We start from the raw sequence: 21,221 nt of genomic DNA on the forward strand, positions 1-21,221 counted from the left end.
TCAAACTGCGGGTCACGATGCAGTATTGGGTCACAGAACATAACGCACTGGGTCGCGGTGGCTCTGGTCAACGCTGCCGACCAAGCCATTAAAAGTCCCGTTGGTGGTGCTGCCCAGTTAAGGGAGGTTAGTTCCTACCTGTTCTGACATCACACTGCGCCCCGGAAGTGGCCAGCAGCAGGTCCAGCTCCTAGGCGGGGGAGCCACGAGGCTCCTCCCCCAAGCACCAGTTCTGCCCTCCCATTGGCCGGGAACTGGGAACTCAAAAGTTAGGAAATGCCAGAAATAAGGCTGCCCAGGTGAACCATAATTCAGTCACTATGTGCATATGTATTATGAAAAAGTCTTTAATTACACAATTGTATATTATTTTTTCCCACCAGATCCCTGCTATTTAGTACATAGTATGGATATTGAAAAAGAGGGTTGCAAGAAAAGGGACAAATGTGATAGATGAGTGCATGTCTGTATGTTTCTATATCAAACTACAAAACTCCATTTTGTTTCGAGAGTACCATTTTGATTCTAAACCTGCACTATACATTCATTGTCGTCTTTTTACCTCCATCGTGGACTAGAATTAGAGGAAGTATTGACAGAGGACTAACAATGCAGAGCAAACAAGGGTGTTAATTTAGATAATCCTCCATTTAAATGGAAACAGGCTTGGAGAATGAGCTGATTGCAGCATAGGCGAACTAATTCCCTCAGGTAAGCTGGTACCCAAGCAACGGGCCACCTGACAAGGGACTTGATGTCAGTCAGGGAGACCACCTGATCTTGGGGAAGAGAGAGAGACTGGCTCTCACTGGGTGGATGCGGTTGTTTTTTTTGAGAGACGCAGACGAGAACCAGAAGACAAGGCTGTGCTGGAGAAGGAGGAGGAAGTGAGGAGAGTCCTGGGATCCTGCAAGGACACTGACTAAATTCTAAGTGGCTCTCAGACAAGTGAGGAAATGGAGGCAGGGATTTGCATATAGGTTTTGTTGTTTTCCTTGGACCTGTATCTCTACAGTGACCAGACGTCCCGTTTTTAAAGGCACAGTCACATATTTAAGCCCTCCTACAGGTGTCCTGACTTCTTCTCAAAAACGGGCAAATTGTCCCGTATTTTCTGTCTCTCCCCGCATTGGTAACAGCGGGTCCTGCTGCTGGCCAGCTACCTGCAGTGGTGAGCGGAGGCGGGGGGGCCAGTGGTTGACGATAGGGGTGGGTTTGCAAGGCGGGGACTGGGGCAAAGCTGCATCCCACACGGCCGGCCACTCCCCCTGCTGGTCCATCAGCGCAGCACACAATGTGTGCTGGCTCTCAGCCAGCAGGACCCCGACCCCTGTCCCATTTCCAGCTAGCACTAGCTGTGGGCTGCGAACTGTGGTAGCTGGTGAGTGCAGGCAGGCAACAGCCAGCGGCCAGTTACATGTCACTTCTGGTGCCCACCCACTGGCTCTTTATGTGGTCCCTCTCTCACTGTCCTCTCCCTGATTCCCCCTCCTTCCCCCCCGGCCACCCTACCTGGCAGGGCGCATCCCGCTGCCTGCTCTGTGCGGAGAACCAGCCCCCAGTCAGAGTTCTCAGCTCGCCAACAGCCTGGCCAGCAGGCTCCTTCCTTCCCCCACTGCCTCTGGCTGGACTGGAGCCCCAGGAAAGCCCAAGACCCTCTAGCCCAGGGCACTGGCCAGGAGGAACCGAGCCCTTCATGAGCCAGTGCCCCACACAGTGCTGGCACAGGGAAGCCTCTTTGCCCCTCAGCTAAGCTCTGGGGTGGTAGTGGGGAAATCAGTCTCCAGCCTGTTCACACCCTGACCTACAGGCTTCACAACAGCTCCTCAGGCAGGGGCTTCACACCCTCTTGCCCACCCCTGCCTGCCCCCAGGGAGCACAGGGCTGCTCCGTCCCCTAGACACCCTCCCCTGCTGAGCCACCTCTCTGGCTGGGTTCACTGAAGCCCCTGCACTCGGGTTCTCTAGGCCCTGGTGCACAATGCATCCTTAGGGCATAACCCCTTCCTGCCCACGCTGTAGCTGGGGGACAGGAGGTGGCTGGGCTATGTTGGTGGGTAACAGCAGGCTGGAGGTGTTAGCTGCCTTTCAGCAGTGTGCAGGCAGGAAGGGATAAGCTGCTTCCAGCCACAGAGGGGGGGAAAGAGAGCCAGGTCATTCCCTTCCGCCCTTCCAGTGACTGGAAGTGGCTGCCGTCCCTTCCCTCCCGCAGAGTGACAAAAGGCTGCCGCTAGCCACATTCTGGTGTGAACCCTGCCAGAAATCTGAGGAGGGAAGGCATGTGACCCTGGCATGCCTCCCCTCCCCGGTGTTGCCTCGGGAAATAAGTACCAGGAGAGGTGGGTCCATCCTGGGGACCCAGCCAAGCCTGGAGGGCAGAGAACGCTGCGTTAGCTGGTCAGCCCTCCTCTTCCCCCTCCCCCCCATGTGAGAGAAGTGTACAAGAGTGAATGTATGTATGTGTGTGTGACGTCTCCCCATATGAACCCCAAAGCCTTAAAAAGAAGAAGGTAAATAAAAAGAATCTAACTATGCAGTATTTCTTTTTAACAGAGGCTCAGTCAACTTGATGTTAACTTGAATGTTTGTACTGCATAGTTCTGATTGATTGCCATTGAACTTGCTTCAATACGAGTAATTTTACTAGGCTTCCCATATTCAGCATAGGGAAATATGATCACCCTATGTATCTCTCTTGTTTTTTGCACGAGAGCAAAGTGTGATCAGTTTAGGAAATTCCATTGTACAGTCGGTGTGTTACTTGCTTTCACTGTCACATAGTCCCTAAAGGCAGAAAACAATATACTGGAAGCGCCTCAGCTTTGGTGGAACTCTGGGAGCACGCAAGGACTACAGGAAGGCTTGAGAAAGATGGCTCTAGTTTCTGGGCCTAGGTAGTTGGTCTGAGGAGTCCACATGTCCAAGAAGAGTGTCAGACGGTGACTCTGCACTTGGAGCGTGTGTCCAGAGCAAGTACCTAAATTGTGCACAGAAAGCTTAAGAGCACATGGGATTCACAGCAGGTGGATCCACATTCAGCAACCTGGTTAGTGATCATTAGATGGTGCTCATTCAGGGTTATAACAATGTTCACTTGTGTTTAAGGCACTGGACTAGAACCCAGAATAGCTAGGTTCTGTTCCTGGCTCTACCACAGATGTGTATGAAATGCAGATAAACTATCATAACACAAACACGAACCAAATTAAGTTTTGCATGGGCAGCCTTAATTCCAGCATTTTCTAACTTTCTGATGTTTAACTTAGCAACCTCAATGTTCTTAATTCTAATGTTCTTGACTCAGTTTTTGTATGTAATCTACTATACAAATTAATACAAACCCTTTCTTCATATTAGTCACAATCACACCATTAAGCCTTACACTGGAAATTCACTGTAGTTTAGTATTTAAAATATTGTAATAATTTTTTCTTCAGCACTGATTTTTAAGAAAATAATTAGACATTACTATTATGATAGATACTTTTGAAAACCACTGTTAATGACAATAGTTTTGTTTGCTTTCTATATAAATCAGGTAAAAGTCATGTTTGAAGTACAGCTCAAAGGAAAAATGTTCAATTTCTAATTATATGTAGTATTTCTGTAGGGACTAAAAAATTTCAAAAAACTAAATTACAAACCACTTTCTGAAGGAAAACCTCCAATGGGTACAAATTTAAAAATTAAAATAACTAAAGAGCAGATCATAAGAGTGACAGGCTAACCGCTAACAATGAACATCAAAAATAATATTTTGAAATATTAGCAGTGGACTTAAATGTAAAGATCTAACGTTAACAATAGGACATCAAGTTTGATTGTCATATTTATGGCCTCACTGTAGGGTAGGGATTGATCTGACATACCTTCAAATGAAGCAATAACATTACAGATAATACCTTTTAAAGGCAAGCCACAAAAGGGAGAACAAATGACATACTTAGTAAGAACTGCTTCCTACCACACACATTTTCTCATTGAGACCTATCTCCAAGACATAAGTGCCCTCCAGCTAACATATATAGAGACAACTCTTGAGCTTGTTGGAAATATAAAAAGCAAGCTGTCAAGCAAGTCAAGATCTATACATCAAGGGTTTCTCCTGAAATAAAACAGAAGGGTGTATATTTGTTTTGCATCCTTTTTCAGAAATAATAAATGTCTGTATCAAGAACAGCTTTTTTCTGGTTTGTTGTTTCTGCTATAACGTGCAATCTAAGCATGCCTGTATAAGTATACATAACTGCCAAAAGTATACATTGCTCGGTTTCAAACCAACAAACTCCAAACCCTTCAACATTTTCAGATATTTACATATTCAGATATATTAGACAGGAAAACCAGTTATATATGAGCACCTAGTATCCATGCATGACAATGTCTTTTAGAAGCATTTCAGATGAAGCAGAGCATGAATGAATTGAAGTAGCAGCATTAGCAAGGGTATTAAGCAAGTGTTTTTGTTAGATTGGAAAGGCCAGTTTCATTTATCTTACTTTTTTATTAGACCACCCTGGGAAAGACTGCAGTTAATCAAAAACGTATTATAATATTAAAAATGTATATGCCAACACAAACATCTTGTAACTCTAAAATAAAATGCACAAGAACAGGAGTGGTGGCTTAGCTTTACTTCTACACTCTACAAGAAACTTGCAAGATTACTTGGCTGGGTGAAAAAGGGACATCATAGTCTTATTTCCAAAACACGTCCTGAAAGCCAGGCTGAGCTTGAGCAGTAGCCCTTTAGCAAAGGCTCTCAGTGACAGTCCAGAATTCCATTTGTTGCCTTCTGCAAATGGGCAGCTACATATAATTGTGAGCTATATAAAATTCTTAAAGAGAGAAAGAAAACTAAACTTTTATAAAAGTGTATTGTTTGGCAGATCCATTTCTCTTTAGAATCATCATGTGGGGCAGCAGCAATGAGCTCGGAGTTAGATCCAAGCACAATTCAGAACTGGCAAAGGCCAGGGTAGCAAGGAGGTAGCAAATTCTATTCTTGGGGGTAAGGGGAAGCAGCATCATAAAGTGCTCTGCAATGATGACTGTATCCATAGTGCGACAGTTCTTCCCTCTAACCCAGTCGTTTTCAATCTTTTTCATTTGTGGACCCCAAAAAATTTTGAATGGCAGGGTGAATCCCCTTGAAAAATCTTAGACATAATCTGCAGACCCTCAGGGGTCTGTGGACCACAGGTTGAAAACCACTATTCTAACCAAATGGGAGGCTGAAAAGGAAACAGAAACTAATCATCAGAAGGTAAAAATCTCTCCAAAAATGTGTGGTTGGTCAAGTATGCAAGTCTTTCAAAATTTCAAAACATTATCTCAGACTTAAAATCCCTTCAAACTAAGTGGAATGTAGGAGTAAAATATTAAAGAATGCTTTATATAAATGTACCATTTGTTACAACGGGTCTATCTACAATTCTCTCAACTTTTAAGATATTTCTTCAAAACAAGCTGTCACAAAACCTATGAACAGTGGAAATATTTCCATGATTCCAAAAATTTTAAGTTTTAAATAAAACATTCCTATACACTGTTTGCAAGTTGGACACTGCAGCACGGAGAACCTGTAAGTTAAACTGACTAGAATTGTTTGCAGTGTTGTAGCTGTGCTGGTCCCAGTATATCAGAGAAACAAGGTGGGTGAAATAATATTGACACTTAATTCAATGATTTTCATTTTTAAATCAGAGAAATGCAAAACAAAGAAGGAGTCTAAACAGTGAACAATTTATTAAAATTTAGACAATTCCCAATAATCTAAGATATTAGTAATATATTTTCAGACCCATGTCTTACAAAGAGATTTTTTAGCTGACAATGTTCCTTTAAAGTAACCCCCAAATGCTACTATCTGTATTTTGACCTATTTAGCTACAATAATACTCCACTGACAATTCTTTTCTAAAGAGAAGCACCTAATTTGGCCAAACTAAAATGATGCTTGAAAAACATGCCAAGGAAGGCATGTGTTTTCAAAAACGAATTGTACAATTTGGTCTAATTCTTCAGTCATGTGATTAAGAATAAAAGCTAGTACACTTAAACTGTATTCTATGAAAATCTGGTCCAATTAGACTTAAAATGAAAATAACTATACAAGCTTGTTTTGTTGTTAATAATCATGTTTAATACAAATGAAGAATATTTTGAGAGAGGAATTTTAATGTCTTGATTGAGATAACTTCTTTAATGTACATTATTATAGAGAAACTTATTTTCATGTAATATTAAGAAGAATGGTTCTAAATAAATCTAAATAAATAAGTCTACTATTGCTTTTCAACTGTACTACTTTCTGCATTTCTAATGACAGAATATGCTTCACAACAGAATTGCTATGAGAATTTCTAGGCTGAGAGACAATCGAATACCTGAGCCCCCTTATGGTCTTCTTTGTTTCCCATCTCCCCTTCTCCCCCTCCCTGCCTAAACAAACACAGAAAAATAGCAAAACTTGCTTCTGTGCCTCTTCCCAGCCTTAACCACTGTACTTAGAGCATGTTCTTCCAATGCAACTTGTCACATCCTGTGGGCTACCTTTGATTCTCTTATTTGTCTGTAGAGTGTGTGCGTTACTGTGCAGACTGGAGGAAAATAAAGGTCAAAGGCAACATGAAACACTGGAATGCGTTGCCTAGGGAGGTGGTGGAATCTCCTTCCTTAGAAGTTTTTAAGGTCAGGCTTGACAAAGCCCTGGCTGGGGTGATTTAATTGGGGATGGGTCCTGCTTTTGAGCAGGGGGTTGGACTAGATGACCTACTAAGGTCCCTTCCAACCCTGATATTCTATGATTCTATGAAATGAAGTACAGCAAGATGGACTCTATGGCAATGAAAAGAACTAACAACAATCTCAATGCTGCAAGTAGCATGGAAATGAATTAGAGAACACATTACAAGCCAGGCAGTGTAGGTATATTTTTGAAAAATAACTTTTCTATAAGGAGGCTTTCATTTTTAAGAGATGGGCTCAAGATGCAAAATTTGGACATATACCTGAACATCAGTTCTAAGTTTTGGTTTAGGCCCATCTTTAAATTGTCATGGCACTGTACAATATGCAGAATGTGTCAAATAAGTGAGTCCCAGGCTCCAGAGAATTGCTGTATTAAAAAAAAAGTACAGATATGTAACAACACAGAACACAAAACAGATTAGACCCAAAGTGAGCTACAGGTTTTTATAAGCTAGGTTCATTCAAGGAAGAAATGAGTCTTAAGAAATTTTCTAAAGGAAAGGCAGGAGGGCTTGTGAACATTAACTGGATGCTGTTCCAAGCATAAAGAGCAGCATAACAGAAGGCATGAAGTCAAAGGTGGGCAAAAAAGACAAGATAGCAGTTAACTGAAGGTATGTGTATACTGTAATTAAATACCCACAGCTGGCCCGTATCAGTCAATTTGGGCTTGCGGGACTCAGGCTGCGGGGCAGTAAAACTGCAGTGTATACTTAAGGGCTTGGGCTGGATCCCAAGCTCTGGGACTTTTCCTCCTTAAGAAGTCCAAAACGTCTACACTGCAATTTTACAACCCTGCAATCCCTAGTCTAATGACACAAGCCAGCTGGGGGTGTTTAACTGCAGTGTAAACATAAGCTTCTTTGGATGAGACTGATGTTTAGTAGAGAAGGTGGTGTAGGAGATGGGTACAGATGGAGGCAGAGAAATAGTTGTGCAGAGCCGAAAGAGTGAGGGATGAAGAGCATGAATTTGAGATAGGAAGAGGGTTCAAGCTGGTAAAGGGATTAACTTTGAATAATCTTCAATTTTTGTTGATTTTTTAACTTAATTTCTAACTTCAGTAAAGCAACAAGGTGTTATTTCTTAGGAAGGTTATTCAACTTTCATCCACATTCTTCTCTCCACTGTACAGAGATGTTAGAAGAAAGGGGAACAAGAATTACAGCAGTGCTACAGGATAAATGACATCAGGGAACTAACTTCAAGGTGTTGAAAAATTACAGGGCACAAGGTGCTCCTTGAAAGCCTTTATTTTAAGTTTAGAATACATAATATATCCTAGGGATTATCCCTATCTTTGGATGCCCAACAGCTCTACTTTGGCTCCCCCATCATTAATAGGTTTCTGACAGTTCTCCTAAAGAGGGCTTACTTGTGTATAAAGCTGTGCCATAACTAAACAAGAACATTAGAGATATTACTAGAACGCATATAAAGTTGTCAAAGACTGCAAAATTAGTAAACTGGTCACACAGATAAATAACATCACCACATCTAATGCCCTATGCTTTCACTGTTTTATACACATATACTGTCAAACTCCTGAAAACAGGTGTCAGTCATTCAAAGCTGTTGAGTAATGAATTTCATTAAAAAAAAAAAAAAGTCACCCAGCGGATTCTCTACTTTTTGCACTGGTCATTGATGACATGGGTTCCAGTTGCCGACAATTCCTCTTTGACGTAGGAGTGAGCTGGCCCTCACGAGGTAATGTGCTACCTCAACACTTTTACATTAAGAGCAGAAGTACAGTTTTTCCTGAATGATTACAAAACTCCCCTTAATCTCTTTAATAATTTAGCTTGGATGGCACTGGTTGCTGACATTTTGGAGCACATATGAACTGAAATCCGCTCCCGGGGCAGCAGGGGATTGTTCTGTCTATATTCAGCAAGGTAAACAAACTAATCAGAAAACTTTGAAATGAGTCTTTCAAAGCACAAAGGAAACTTGTAGTAATTTCCTCTTGTTTCAGGCTTCTTTGAGGGAACCAAGGAACCAGGCAGGAACCATCAGGAACTTGTAAGTCAGCATCTTTTAGGGAAGCATCAGATCTAGCTGTGGGACTATTTTCTTGATGATCTAATGACGCAAATAAAGTGGCAACAACCCCCCAACCCAAGAACCTATCGACTCAGCAGTACTGACCAGGCCATTTTCCTCCATGTACCATTAAGCCAGATTTCTCTTTGATGGTTGTGATAAAAATGAAATATTGAAATTGTCCACTGATCAAAACTAACAGATTATTTCCCCAATTCAACCTCATCAGCAAGACCAGCTCAATTCAGGGTGATGGATGAGTGTATATAAAAATATATCTCCTTTACAATTACAGCTCAGTTTTTGAAACTTCAGTTACTTCAGTTATAGTTACAAAACTTCACCTGCTTATGGTTAGAAATCATGGAGAAGGTCACAAAATATTTCTCAGCCTGGAAGTGTTACCAGCTTGAAAAGTTTAGGAAGCCCTGCTTTACTGATATTAAAAATGCAGAGTTTAATTTGTATATACAGATGAGGTGTTGAGAATACTGATAAAGAGTTATTAGATGAAAAGGTATTGTGTAAAGTGATAAATATGATTATACACTTTAGATATTTTGTAATATGCTACAGATAAAAAGTTTACAAAAAGAAAAACAGAGCTCTGAACTGACCTCCCTGTCTGGTGTTAAAGTGCCTTCATCAGGTTGTTCTGTAAGTGAAGATGTTCTGCTCCTGTTGCCTGGTGGTGAAGATTTGGAGTGGGTCTGCATGGAGAAAGTGCACAAGTCAACAAGTAGTCTGAACTAATTTTACACACAATTCTCCAGTGTTGTAATATTTCAAATGACAACTATTAAACGCTGTCCTCAATATAGCTTTGCTAAAGCATTCCATACGATTTTCTTAAAAGGAAGAAAACAGCTCTCCCAAGCACCTACATGACAGGTCTTATCTTGACTCAAAGCCTATACCACAGAAAAGGCCACAATTCACAGGAACAGCCATACTGAGTAAGGCCAATGGTCCATCTAGCCCAGAATCCAGTCTTCCAACAGTGGCCAATGCCAGCTGCTTCAGAGGAAACGAACAGAGCAGAGCAATTAACAAGTGATTCATCCCCAGTCATCCATCCACACCCAGCGTCTGGCAGCTAGATGCTTAGGACACCCAGAACACAGGGTTGCATCCCTGATTATCTTGGTTAACAGCCATTGATGGACCTATACGCCATGAATTTATCTAGTTCTTTTTTTAACCTAGTTATAGTTTTGGCCTTCACATCATCCCCTGGAAACAAATTCCACAGGTTGTCTATGCACTGTGTGAATTAGTACTTCCTACTGTTTATTTTAAACATGATGCCCAATAATTTCATTGGGTGACCCCTAGTTTCCTGTGTAATGTGACGGAGTAAATAAGTGCTATTCACTTTCTCCATACCATTCATAATTTTATAGACCTCTATAATAAGCCCCCGCTTAGTTCTCTCTTTTTCAAGTTCCACAGTCCCCATCTTTTTAATCTCCCCCTCATATGTAAACCATTCCATACCCCTAATCATTTTTGCTGCTCTTCTCTGTACCTTTTCCAATTCTAATATATCTTTTTTGAGATAGGGTGAGCAAAACAGCACACAGTATTCAAGGTGTGGGTGTGCCATGGATTTATATAGTGGCATTATATTTACTGTCTTATTATCTCTCTCTTTCCTAATGATTCCTAACTTTCTTACCTTTTTTGATAGCTGCTGCATGCTGAGCAGATGTTTTCAGGGCACTATCCACAATGACTCCAAGATTTCTTTCTTGAGTGGCAACAACTAAATTTGACCCTATCATTTTGTATGTATTGTTGGGATTATGTTTCCCAATGTACATTAATCAACACTGAATTTCATCTGCTATTTTGTTGCCCAGTCACCCTGTTTTGTGAGATCCCTTTGTAACTCTGCAGTCTGCTTTGGACTTCACTGTCTTAAGTAATTTTGTATCATCTGCAAATTTTACCATCCCCTTTTCCAGATCATTTATGAATATTTTGAACAGCCCTGGTCCCAGTACAGCTCCCTAGGAAACACCACTATTTACCTCTCTCCATTCTGAAAACTGAGCATTTATTCCTACCCTTTATTTCCTGTCTTTTCACCAGATACTGATCCATGCAATGGCCTTCCCTTCTTATCCCATGACTGCTTACTTCGCTTATTTGCCTTTGGCAAGGGACCCTGACAAAGTCTTTCTGAAAGTCCAGATACACTATATCACTTTTTCCACGTTTGTTGACCTCCTCAAAGAATTCTAATAGGTTAGGGAGGCATGATTGCCCTTTACAAAAGCCATGTTGACTCTTCCCCAACAAATCATTTTAATCTATGAGTCTGATAATTCTGTTCTTTAATACGGTTTCAACCAATTTGCTTGATACTTAAGTTAGGCTTACTGGCCTGTAATTGCCAGGATCGCCTTTGAAACTTTTTTAAAAATTGGCATGACATTAGCTATTCTCCAGCCATCTAATATAGAAGTTGATTTAAGTGATAGATTACATACCACAGTTAAGTAGCTGTGCAATTTCATAATGGAGTTCCTTCAGAACTCTTGGGGTCCTGGTGACTTATAACTGTTAAATTTATCAGTTTGTTTCAAAACCACCTTTATTGACACTTCAATATGAGAAAGTTCCTCAGATTTGTCACCTTAAAAGAATAGCTTGTGTGTCAAAATCTCTCTCACATCCTGTATCGTGAAGACAGATGCAAAGAATTCATTTAGATTCTCCGCAACAGCCTGGTCTTCCTTGAGTGCTTCTTTAGCACCTCAATTGTCCAGGGGCCCCATTGATTGTTTGGCAAGTTTCCCGCTTCTGAAGTACTTAAAAAAAATTGCTGCTAGTTTTTGAGTCTTTGCCTAGTTGCTCTTTAAATTCTTTTTTGGCCTGCCTAATTATACTTTGACACTTGACTTGCCAGAGTTTATGCTCCTTTCTATTTTCCTCAGTAGGATTTGGCTTCCAGTTTTTCAAGGATGCCTTTTTGCCTCTAACCACTTCTTTTATTCTGTTTAGTTATGGTGGTACCATTTTGGTCCTCTTACTATGTTTTTTAATTTGGGGTATATATTTGAGTCTCTATGATGGTGTTTTTAAAAAAGTTTTTATGCAGCTTGCAGGCATTTCATTCTTGTGACTGTACCCTCTCTCTTCCGTTTAACTAGTATCCTAATTTTTGGGTAGTTCCCCTTCTGAAGTTAAATGTTACTGTGATGGACTTCTTTGATATTTTCCTTCCCACAAGGATGTTAAATTTAATTATATTATGGTCACGATTATCAAGCAGTTCAGCTATATTCACCTCTGGACCAGATCATGTGCTCCACTTAGGATCAAAAATTGCCTCTCTCTCTGTGGGTTTCAGGACTAGCTGATCCACAAAGCAGCCATTAATGGTGTCTAGAAACCTTATCTCAGCATCCTGTCCTGAGATGACATGTACCCAGTCAATATGGGAATAGTGGAAATCCCCCATAATTATTGAGTTTTCTATTCTTATAGCCTCCCTAATCTCCTGGAGCATTTCACACCGTCGCCATCCTATTCAGGTGGTCAGTAGTATATTCTTACTGATATACTCTTAGCATGGAATTTCTATCCATAGAGATTCTATGGTACAGTTTGAGTCATTTAAGACTTTTATTATATTTGACTCTATGCATTCTTTCACATACAGTGCCACCTCCCCCTCCCTCACCCCCACCAGCACAACCTATTCTGTCATTCCTATATATTTTGTACCCTGGTATTATAGTATCCCATTGATCATCATCATATTACCGAGTTTCTGAGATGCCTATATCAATATCCTCACTGAATACCAGGCACTCAAGTTCACCCTTCTCCAGTCAGTCTCAAGACCTTACAGTGAGGCTACATTAGCTATTTTAATAATTTATAACCATGCTTCACTCTTAGTACAGATCTGAGGCCTGACAAATACAGATGAGATGAGATTTTAGTGTCATTACAAAGTAGTTTTAGGTTTAAAAATTTGCAAATTGATACACACATACATACACACACACACACATTTATTCATTCAATCATTTTGATGGGTAGTGCCTTCTGGTTCCCTTAACTTATGCTTTTAAAGGGTCACAAACACAAGTGGCACAGAAACTTGCTTTAAACTTGAATGAACACAGTTTTTAAAGGCAACTCATACTTTTTCTGGATTTTGCAGGATTTATCTTTTAAGAAATATAAAAAAGTCTATTGTCCTCTCAAGGTACATTTTTTCCCATTAATGTTAATTAAGGCTGTGATATGAGATATTTATCATTTTTGGAGGTTTTTATTGGGATGCATTTTTAATTTTCTGCAGATTGAGATAATTTTGTTAGCTGAGTAACCCGCCACATTATATGTTTAATGTTCTTCATGAGTAAATATATGCAAAAGTCAGAAAAGTATCTTATCGTGTGGCTAACGACTCCAGAGAGCTGCAAGTGCTGTAAAATTACTGAAATGTACACTAATTCTACATAGCAAAGAAATCTTAAATTTCATGTGTAAATTACACAGACTTTTTGTTTTAGGCAATTATTAACTTTTGCCAACACAGTCAAAAATGACTGGCTCAAAAGGAAATTTCAAGGCTGGGGATGGGGATGACAAGGAAATAATTAAACAAGAACATTTACAAAAAGCAAGAGAAAAATAGAAGCTGTACAAGGAAAAGTGAACAGAAGAATTTAAGACAGTTTATATGAAGTCAACAAAGCAAACAAACTTTACTGTACTGTATGGCTATCATCAAAAGACAAATTTCACAACTTTTGCTGAATCAGACTGAAAACACCATAACCAACTCAGATGTAGTTTATTAGTCTCATGCTCAAATATAAAATCATCACTATGAACTAAATATTAAAATACCAAAAGTTCTATGCTATAGATAAAACTAACAAACAAGATCTCATCATACATGTCTGACTACTGTTGACAATATACCAAGAATGTACAATTACTTCTGTCACAAATTTACTGTTTGACTTCCAGAAATATGTGATAACAGTAGCAACATCTTGCTTTAAATACCTCTCTATACCTTCCAAATGGATAGCTCAAAAGAATCAGGCATTATTAGATGTTCTATGACATGGATAGTAGCCTATTCACCCACCGAAAAGAAACAGTTATGTTCCCAGTAAAATCAATCATTTTTAGAAAGCAGAAGGAGTTTAATGTTTTGTATGTATAAAGACCTGGCACAATTCTAGCCTAACCCTGTAGTATGATGGGAAAGAGCAATAACTAATTGTACTTTGCCCACCAGTTTCCTGAGAATAGCCAATATAGAAGAGCTGATAGATAATAGCCAACACGTGAAATATCAAACCAAATACAATGGATTATTCTAATTTCTGGCACAGCCATGAGGACCGCCATTACCAAATAAGTAGGAAATTCCCATCTCAAAATAAAAACTGCTAGAAAGTCAAACATCTCATTTAGTACCATGCAACCATGGAGGCAATATAAGTTGCTGAGAAATTGAGCTCCAAATACTTTAAGGCATTTACTTTTCGGAGAATGAAAAATCTACTCACCCCTTGCAAATATAAAGTTTCCCCAAGCTAGTGCAAAAAAAAAAAAAATTAAAAAAAAAGGTTTCTGGTCCTTATGAATTCAAAAATAATCTTTCAAACAGGAACCAAGTATTATCTGATGCAGTGCCATCTTCCTCGTCTATAGACAATACTCCAGTGTCCCCATTGCTTCTAATAAGTTTCTCAAGTTTCAGAAGACTGTAATTAACTGAAGTCTGGTCAGTTTTTGCTGCTGTGTTCAGAACCATGGTCAGTTTCATTATACTGTTGCTCTTGAAAACTAGAAGGTGCTGCAGCAGCAGCAGCAGAAGGTACTGAAGCTAGTCACTGGACAGGAGGATCATGAGACTTGGGAAGGAACAGAATATGGAGACAAGCAGTGGGGTCTGGAAAGGGAAGAGGAACAGCAAGGGCATGTTCCTTCTCCCTTTCTGCAGCCAGAGAGTTTGGGGGTGGGGGGGACTTGGGGAGCAGAGGAAATTGGGGGTCTCCAAGTTGAGACACTTGACACCTACTAGCTAGCAGCTCTTACAAAAGATGAAGTTGCAAAGCAAGGCCCAGGAACAGTAATAGGTTCTTACCTAATCATTGTACCTGAATAAGTGGCACCAGCCTATCAGTCAATCTTGGGCCAGAACATTTAGTCCTCTAGCTTCTAGTGACTGGTAAAATCATCAAGCCTTATCTGCAAGGTGAGAAGATGTGTGTGCAGTGGGAGAGTAAATGGAGTAGAGACAGACTGGAGAAAGATTACATAGTGTAAGAGGCAAAAACACTATACCAAAAAAGAAAGGGTAGACAGTGAAGACAGCCCAGGAAAAGATGCACCATGAGAGGATATAAAAAAAGAGAGAAAGTGAGTGAAACCATGAAGGGAAAAAAAATCTAAAGCAACACATGTTGTAAGTTTCTTTTTTTCTTTTTTAAATTGTCTTGAATATAAAATTGATTGACATTATAATATAATCCAATTAACTGCTTGCAGTTATTTTATTCCTTTAAATTACAAGGAGAGTGGGGGGGGAAAATACTTTTCTTACTTTTGACTGGGAGATCTTGTGTAAATTTTTTGAGGACTGATGCCATTTCTTTTGATTTATGTCATTTGCTTTCATAGTCCAAGCTGTATGAAATGTAGAGTTAGCAGATTAGTCAATTCAAGTTTTATTCAAAGTCAAATTTCACATGCTAACACAGTGGTATAATTTTGGAGTTGTCAGCGTTGCAGGAGAATGTTTAAAACTAAACATATCTGTTTTCATTGTGGGGTTTTTAATTCATTTCAAAGTGACAATATAGTATATCAGATCACTGACAGATCAGAAACTGACATGGTGGAACAAATAAAAGTGTTATTTAACTTACTTTAAACTGTTTCATTCAGTTTCACAAAATTTGCCAATGAATATTTCAACACAGAAATAAAGCCATACTGTACATTATGCTAGTGAAAAAAAAAAATCACCACTCTCAGGCACAAATTTATCCACAACATTGATTCAAAATAACTACTGATTCTTCAGTACATACTGACTGTCCCAAACTAAATGAGGTAAAATTTTCAGTGATGCACAATGATTTAGCTGAAATGTCTCCTTAAAATTAAACTGAAGTCATATAGCTAAATCACTCTTATAATTTACTGAAAACATGCATACAAATATATTGCCTCAGATCTATCCCGATGACAGCAATCCTTTACCACTACAAAACTGCAAAGAGACCCATAATTAATGGCATATAAAATCATATTTCATTTTAAATTCTAATTCACTATACAACGTTATAAAGATCTTGTTTACAACTCTCAACAAAGAGATCACTCCTACCTGAAGGGTCAGCATCTTGGATGAAATATAGTGTAAATATACATACCCAAAATACTTCCTAGAAGTTGCTCATTCTGCACAGCCTATCATTTACTTAATGATTTTGTTTAGTTTTGCCCTTTGAGTTACTGCCTTCTGTGACAAGTATACATTTTATATTATTAAAATTTACAAATTGCTGTTGCATGCAATCTCTAAAATCCAGTAATAACTTTACCTTTACTGAAGTACATATTGGACAAAAAAAATTTCAAGTTGTTTAATCTGCAACAAAAATGTAACACATTTCCACGGATTCAAGATATTCTATATGTAAAAATTCAAGCATAATCAAGAATATTTTAAAATTTTAGTAATATTAGCAACAACTTAAATAACCAAGTACCACCAATTTCTAAGATTAAGTAACCAAATGGTCTCTGAAGTGCAGGTGGTTTTTTGTGAGTTTTTTCTTAATTTCTTTAAAATTAAAAGCAGCATGGGAGAAGAGAGACTTCCAGGAATTAAATACATAGGGGACAGGGGAAAAAAAAAAAGCAGACTACAAAGTCTGAAGTTCAACGTTTGGTAGAAATCATTAATTTCTCAATAATGACTCCTTCATTTATCAAATATTGTTCAACATTCAGATGCAGTCAAACAAAAGTAATTCACTGTACAGTTTAGATGTCATTAGAAGCATACATTGAAATTTAATCACCTCTAAAGATGTTTACTGACAGAATATACTATTACAGGATGGTGTGACAAAGATAACCAATGACCACAATGCTGAACTGTGAGATCTGATGTAAACTACAATGTTATCATATTAAATTCTTTAAACTCTAAAAATTCAATAGCTTCATCACCCACAGTATTCTAGCTAACCTGACAACTAAAAAGATTTTGTATGAATACTGAACGAGAAGATTACTTCTGGAAACTGAGTTAACATGAAAATCAGTTCTCAGCAGCCTCTAGAAGACTTGAAAAGCATCGCACAATTCAGCTTGACTGGTACTCCCTATTTAAGGCTATAACAACAGCAGATGTTGTACGTTAGGAGTGGGGGGGCGGGATTTTTCACGGGCCTACCTTGCACCGTGCCCAAGTAAAGATGTTGGTGTCTCACTTTCAAAAGCACCAAGTCCATAAAGTTTTGTTTTTAAAGCACACTGCACATCTTTCCTGTGAAATAACTGATTTGTCTGGGGGCAGCAGTTTGCTCACTTCTGAGAGGAAAAAAACACAGCACAAAAGTTAATGTGCTATATATAGAGCTCTATATAATTTCTCAAGACTTCAATAGGAGTCCTGCCTGAATAAGAACAAGGTTCTGTTTCTGACAGCCAAAGCACAACTTGTATTAAGACTTTGTGCTTTATCTTTTTTTCTCTTTTAATCCAAGATACAAAATCATACCAAGAAGTAGAGAACTGGGTACTTTAGGTCCTATATTAAAGCCGGGACAGAGAGAGCAAGAAATAAAGTTAGAGAAGAAGTGCCCTGTCTCCTGAAGCGCTGCAGGAAGTTATAACACGTATTTGTGAATAATAAATGTGAGCTTCCAACCAGGAAAAGGAACTAATTGGGGGAGAGGGGGTCACTGATGTAAAAGGAGTCAGCCGTGAGCACGCAACTCTGACAGACCCACAGCGGGATGCTAAAGGTTGCAGAGAAACTCGGATCCGAGCACCCCGCCCCTCTGCCTGCAGGTGACGAGCGACACCCCGGACAGCAGCGGGGTTATCACCGAGCCCCGCTGCTCTATCCCCTTCCGAGCCGCCAGGGCCCGAAGGGAGGGGAGGGGAGCGGAGGGGGCGCAGGGCCCCGGAGCGCGCTACCTGCGGCTGCTGCGGCGCCCGCCCCCCTGGGCTCCGCGGCTGCGTTTGCTCCTCGACGATTTTCTGCCTCAGTTTCTTGAACATGGCGGCGGCCCCCCGGGGAGGAGGGGGCGGCCAGGGGAACGCGGGGAGCCGCCCCCGCTGCCGGTCCCCGCTGTGGCTCCGGGACGGGGCGTCACTCTCCCTCCTTCCCGCGCCCCGTCCCCTCTCCCGAGAGCTCAGGGGTGGTGGGTGTGTGTGGGGGGGGGGGGGGTTGGGAGACGAGCTCCTCCCGCGAGCGCTGGTGACTCCGCTCCCCGGATCAGCCGCCGCCGCTTCACCTCCGCTCCTTCCGGGATCCCCCCTCCCCAGCAGGTGAACAGAAGAGCCGCTGCGCGTGCGCGGCCAACGTGGAGCTGAGAGGACGGGACGCTACGGCGAGGAGCGAGGGACAAACCGCCTGGGGGCATTCCCCGTGCCCGCGCCCTGCTCGTGCCGTTCCCAAAGGGGCGGGCGCGCTGCGTCCAGCAGTGACCGGGGGAAGGGCAGAGGGAGCCGCTCCGCAGCTCAGTCCCCACTTCCCTCTGCCCTGAGCAACGCCCTAGGAAATGCCCTTTCGGGAACGGTTCTACCTGAGCCCCTTGGAGAAGAGAATCTGGACTAGATGCGATTTAAGCGGCTTTTTTTTTTTTTTTGCACCTTCAGTTTCTAGGACAATGGGCAACACCCGCCTCGCGGACGCCTCCAGTCTACCCGCCTAGATAGCAGAGCAGCCCCACCCTTCTCGACAGCTGACCGCCCCTTCAGCCCACAAGGGCCCTGCATTCCACGCGCACGTGGTGGTGGTGGTGGTGTGGCCTCAGTTTTAGGGTTGAAAACGAGAAGGCAGCTTTTACTGACAAAACAGTGGAGATGTACACACTACAGTGCTCCTCCTGCGGACAAACCCTGCCTGCTTTGCTGACAAAATAAAACCACCTCCATGGGAGGCGCAGAGCTTTTTGTAGAAAAGTTAGATCGACAAAGCATCCGCGTAGACACTTTTCAGAGTAACAGCCGTGTTAGTCAGTATTTGCAAAAAGAAAAGGAGGACTTGTGGCACCTTAGAGACTAACCAATTTATTTGAGCATGAGCTTTCGTGAGCTACAGCTCACTTCATCAGATGCATTCAGTGGAAAATACAGTGAGGAGATTTATATGCACACAACATGAAAAAATGGGTGTTTATCATGCACACTGCAAGTGTAGACACTGTGTTCGTTAGGTCGCTGTAACTGGCCTCCAGGAGATATCCCACAATACCCATCATGACCCTTTTGCTCACTGTTTTAAACTCCACTGCTCGGCAGCTACACAGGCATGAATCCCTCCTCTTTCAGAGTCCCAGGAAGTTTTTGAAATTTCTCTGGTGGAGAGCTCACATAGCTACTGCCCAGCTGAGCATGCTGGTTCCCAGCAGCAAACACGCTCCTGCCTGGACGACAGGGGAGGGGGTGGATCTCCTGGGTCTGTGGGGAGAGGAGGCTGTAGGAGAACTGTGAGGGAATCACAGAATCAAAACATTAATGCAGAATCCTGCTCTCCTGGGTCACTAGGACCACAGCAGCATGCAGGGCAGGCTGCTGCTGGTGGGGGGAGGAGAGAGACTGCTGTGCTGTGCAGAGCCAGGGAAGGATGTGGGGGCTGATGTTGGGGTGTCCTCCTTTCCCTGCCAGTGTACTGGTCTCTGATGAGCTGGGGGTGGAGGAACCGGGGGACACCACCTGTCTGTCCGTCAGCTTCTGCCTCAGGATGTGTTTCTAGCTGCTGTCTGAACTTAAAGAGACAGTGTTCTGACACACTCACTCTCCCACACACACACTCTGTCTCTCTCTCACATACACACTCCCCCTACACACACTTCCCCAAGACACTCTGTCCCAGTCTCTCTCTCTCACCCACCCACACACTCCATCACACACACTGTGCCCGCCCCCCACTTCTCTGGGCTTGTGTTAGTGGTCATATTACTGAGTGCTACTTTAAAAAGTGATTTAATATGTGTTACTTTTCAGACGCACACAGCAATCATTACAAGGTTCATAGCATGGTGCAAACAAACAATGCCAGGCTCAGCACAGTACAGCAACACACATTACTGTGGTTCAGTGTCAACAGGCACCTTTGTTATACAGATACAACTACACAGGATCGTTTCAGGGACAAGATGTCACGTTTATTATAATAACACAATTTGATTTAAGACCAGTAACTAATATCTAATACCTATGTACACACACACACACAAATGTTCTGCAGCTGCTAGATAGTTACCAGTCCTGAATGCAGCTTGAGTTCGTGGCTTGGGTTCGTAGCTTGTGGCGGCTAACTGGCCAGGAAAGCCGGGCACAAGGAAGGGCTGGGTCTCTGTTGGGCATGCACTGATGCCCTTCCATGTTGGCAGCAGAATGTTACCCTCCAAAGTCTTCCATCTCACCCATCCTTTTTGTAGGCTTTAGTTTGAATCCAGAGTCTATAGGTCTTGCTGTGTCACACTGCCTCTGGGTTCCTGTGTGATTGATCACCCATCAATTGCAGACATGACTTTCAGCCTAGGACCTGGCTTTGATGTTTCTTCAATTGTACTTTTGTTCTTTTCTTTTAGGGTGGACTCTTCTTGCTTTGTCAGGGCTGTTGTCTGCATCTTCAACCGTTGGTGTTTACACTTTATTTCATCAGGACAGGCTGGGGCTGGAGGTTGATTCCATCATCCATACATATCTCATTCAGACATCTAAACTAAACCAATAAGATTACAGCAGGATTTTGCAAAAATGAAGGTTGCAGCAACCTTTTACAAAATGGAGTGAGCATTTTAAAATGCAGTTTGGGACAAGTTAAAATGGAGTTTAAGTTACAATATGGACAAATGTAAGGAATGGCAAACAGGGAACAGAAGTTCCAATACAGACAAGTATAATAAATGACAAACAGTGAGCAGAAGTTACAATGTTGAAACAGTGTAAGTTTCAGTGATTTAAGCAGCAATTGGATTGAAAGTGAAACTCAATTAACCAGTTATTGGGGTAACCAGTTTTATAAATGAATGTTGTTTCATTCATAAAACTTTGCTTATGAAGTTATATTAATAAAATGAACAATTAAAAACAATTTAATTGATCAGTTCTACACCTTCAAGCCAAATAGCCACCATTGGGCTCCTATTATAGCTGTGTGTTCATAACGCACAGCACAATACA

General features: G+C 41.4%; 1 protein-coding gene across 5 annotated transcripts in view; it reads right to left on the bottom strand.

Annotated features, from left to right (window-relative positions):
• The window catches only part of GOLGA4 (golgin A4), a 104,776-nt gene extending 86,423 nt beyond the window's left edge, over positions 1-18,353 (bottom strand). For 4 of the 5 annotated variants that reach the window (XM_075125644.1, XM_048839005.2, XM_075125643.1 and 1 more), the window contains exons 1-2: positions 18,003-18,353; positions 9,416-9,508 (exon numbers count right to left, since the gene is read on the bottom strand). In XM_075125644.1, coding sequence (XP_074981745.1) covers positions 9,416-9,508; positions 18,003-18,086 — 177 coding nt within the window. In that variant the 5' untranslated portion in view covers positions 18,087-18,353. Of the gene's footprint in view, positions 1-9,415; positions 9,509-15,387; positions 15,471-18,002 lie in introns of all 5 variants that reach the window. The other variant, XM_075125642.1, reaches the window with a different exon arrangement.
• Positions 18,354-21,221: the final 2,868 nt, after the last annotated feature.

The sequence above is a fragment of the Caretta caretta genome, chromosome 2 (genome assembly GCF_965140235.1).
Source record: "Caretta caretta isolate rCarCar2 chromosome 2, rCarCar1.hap1, whole genome shotgun sequence".
NCBI classification, from domain to species: Eukaryota; Metazoa; Chordata; order Testudines; family Cheloniidae; genus Caretta; species Caretta caretta.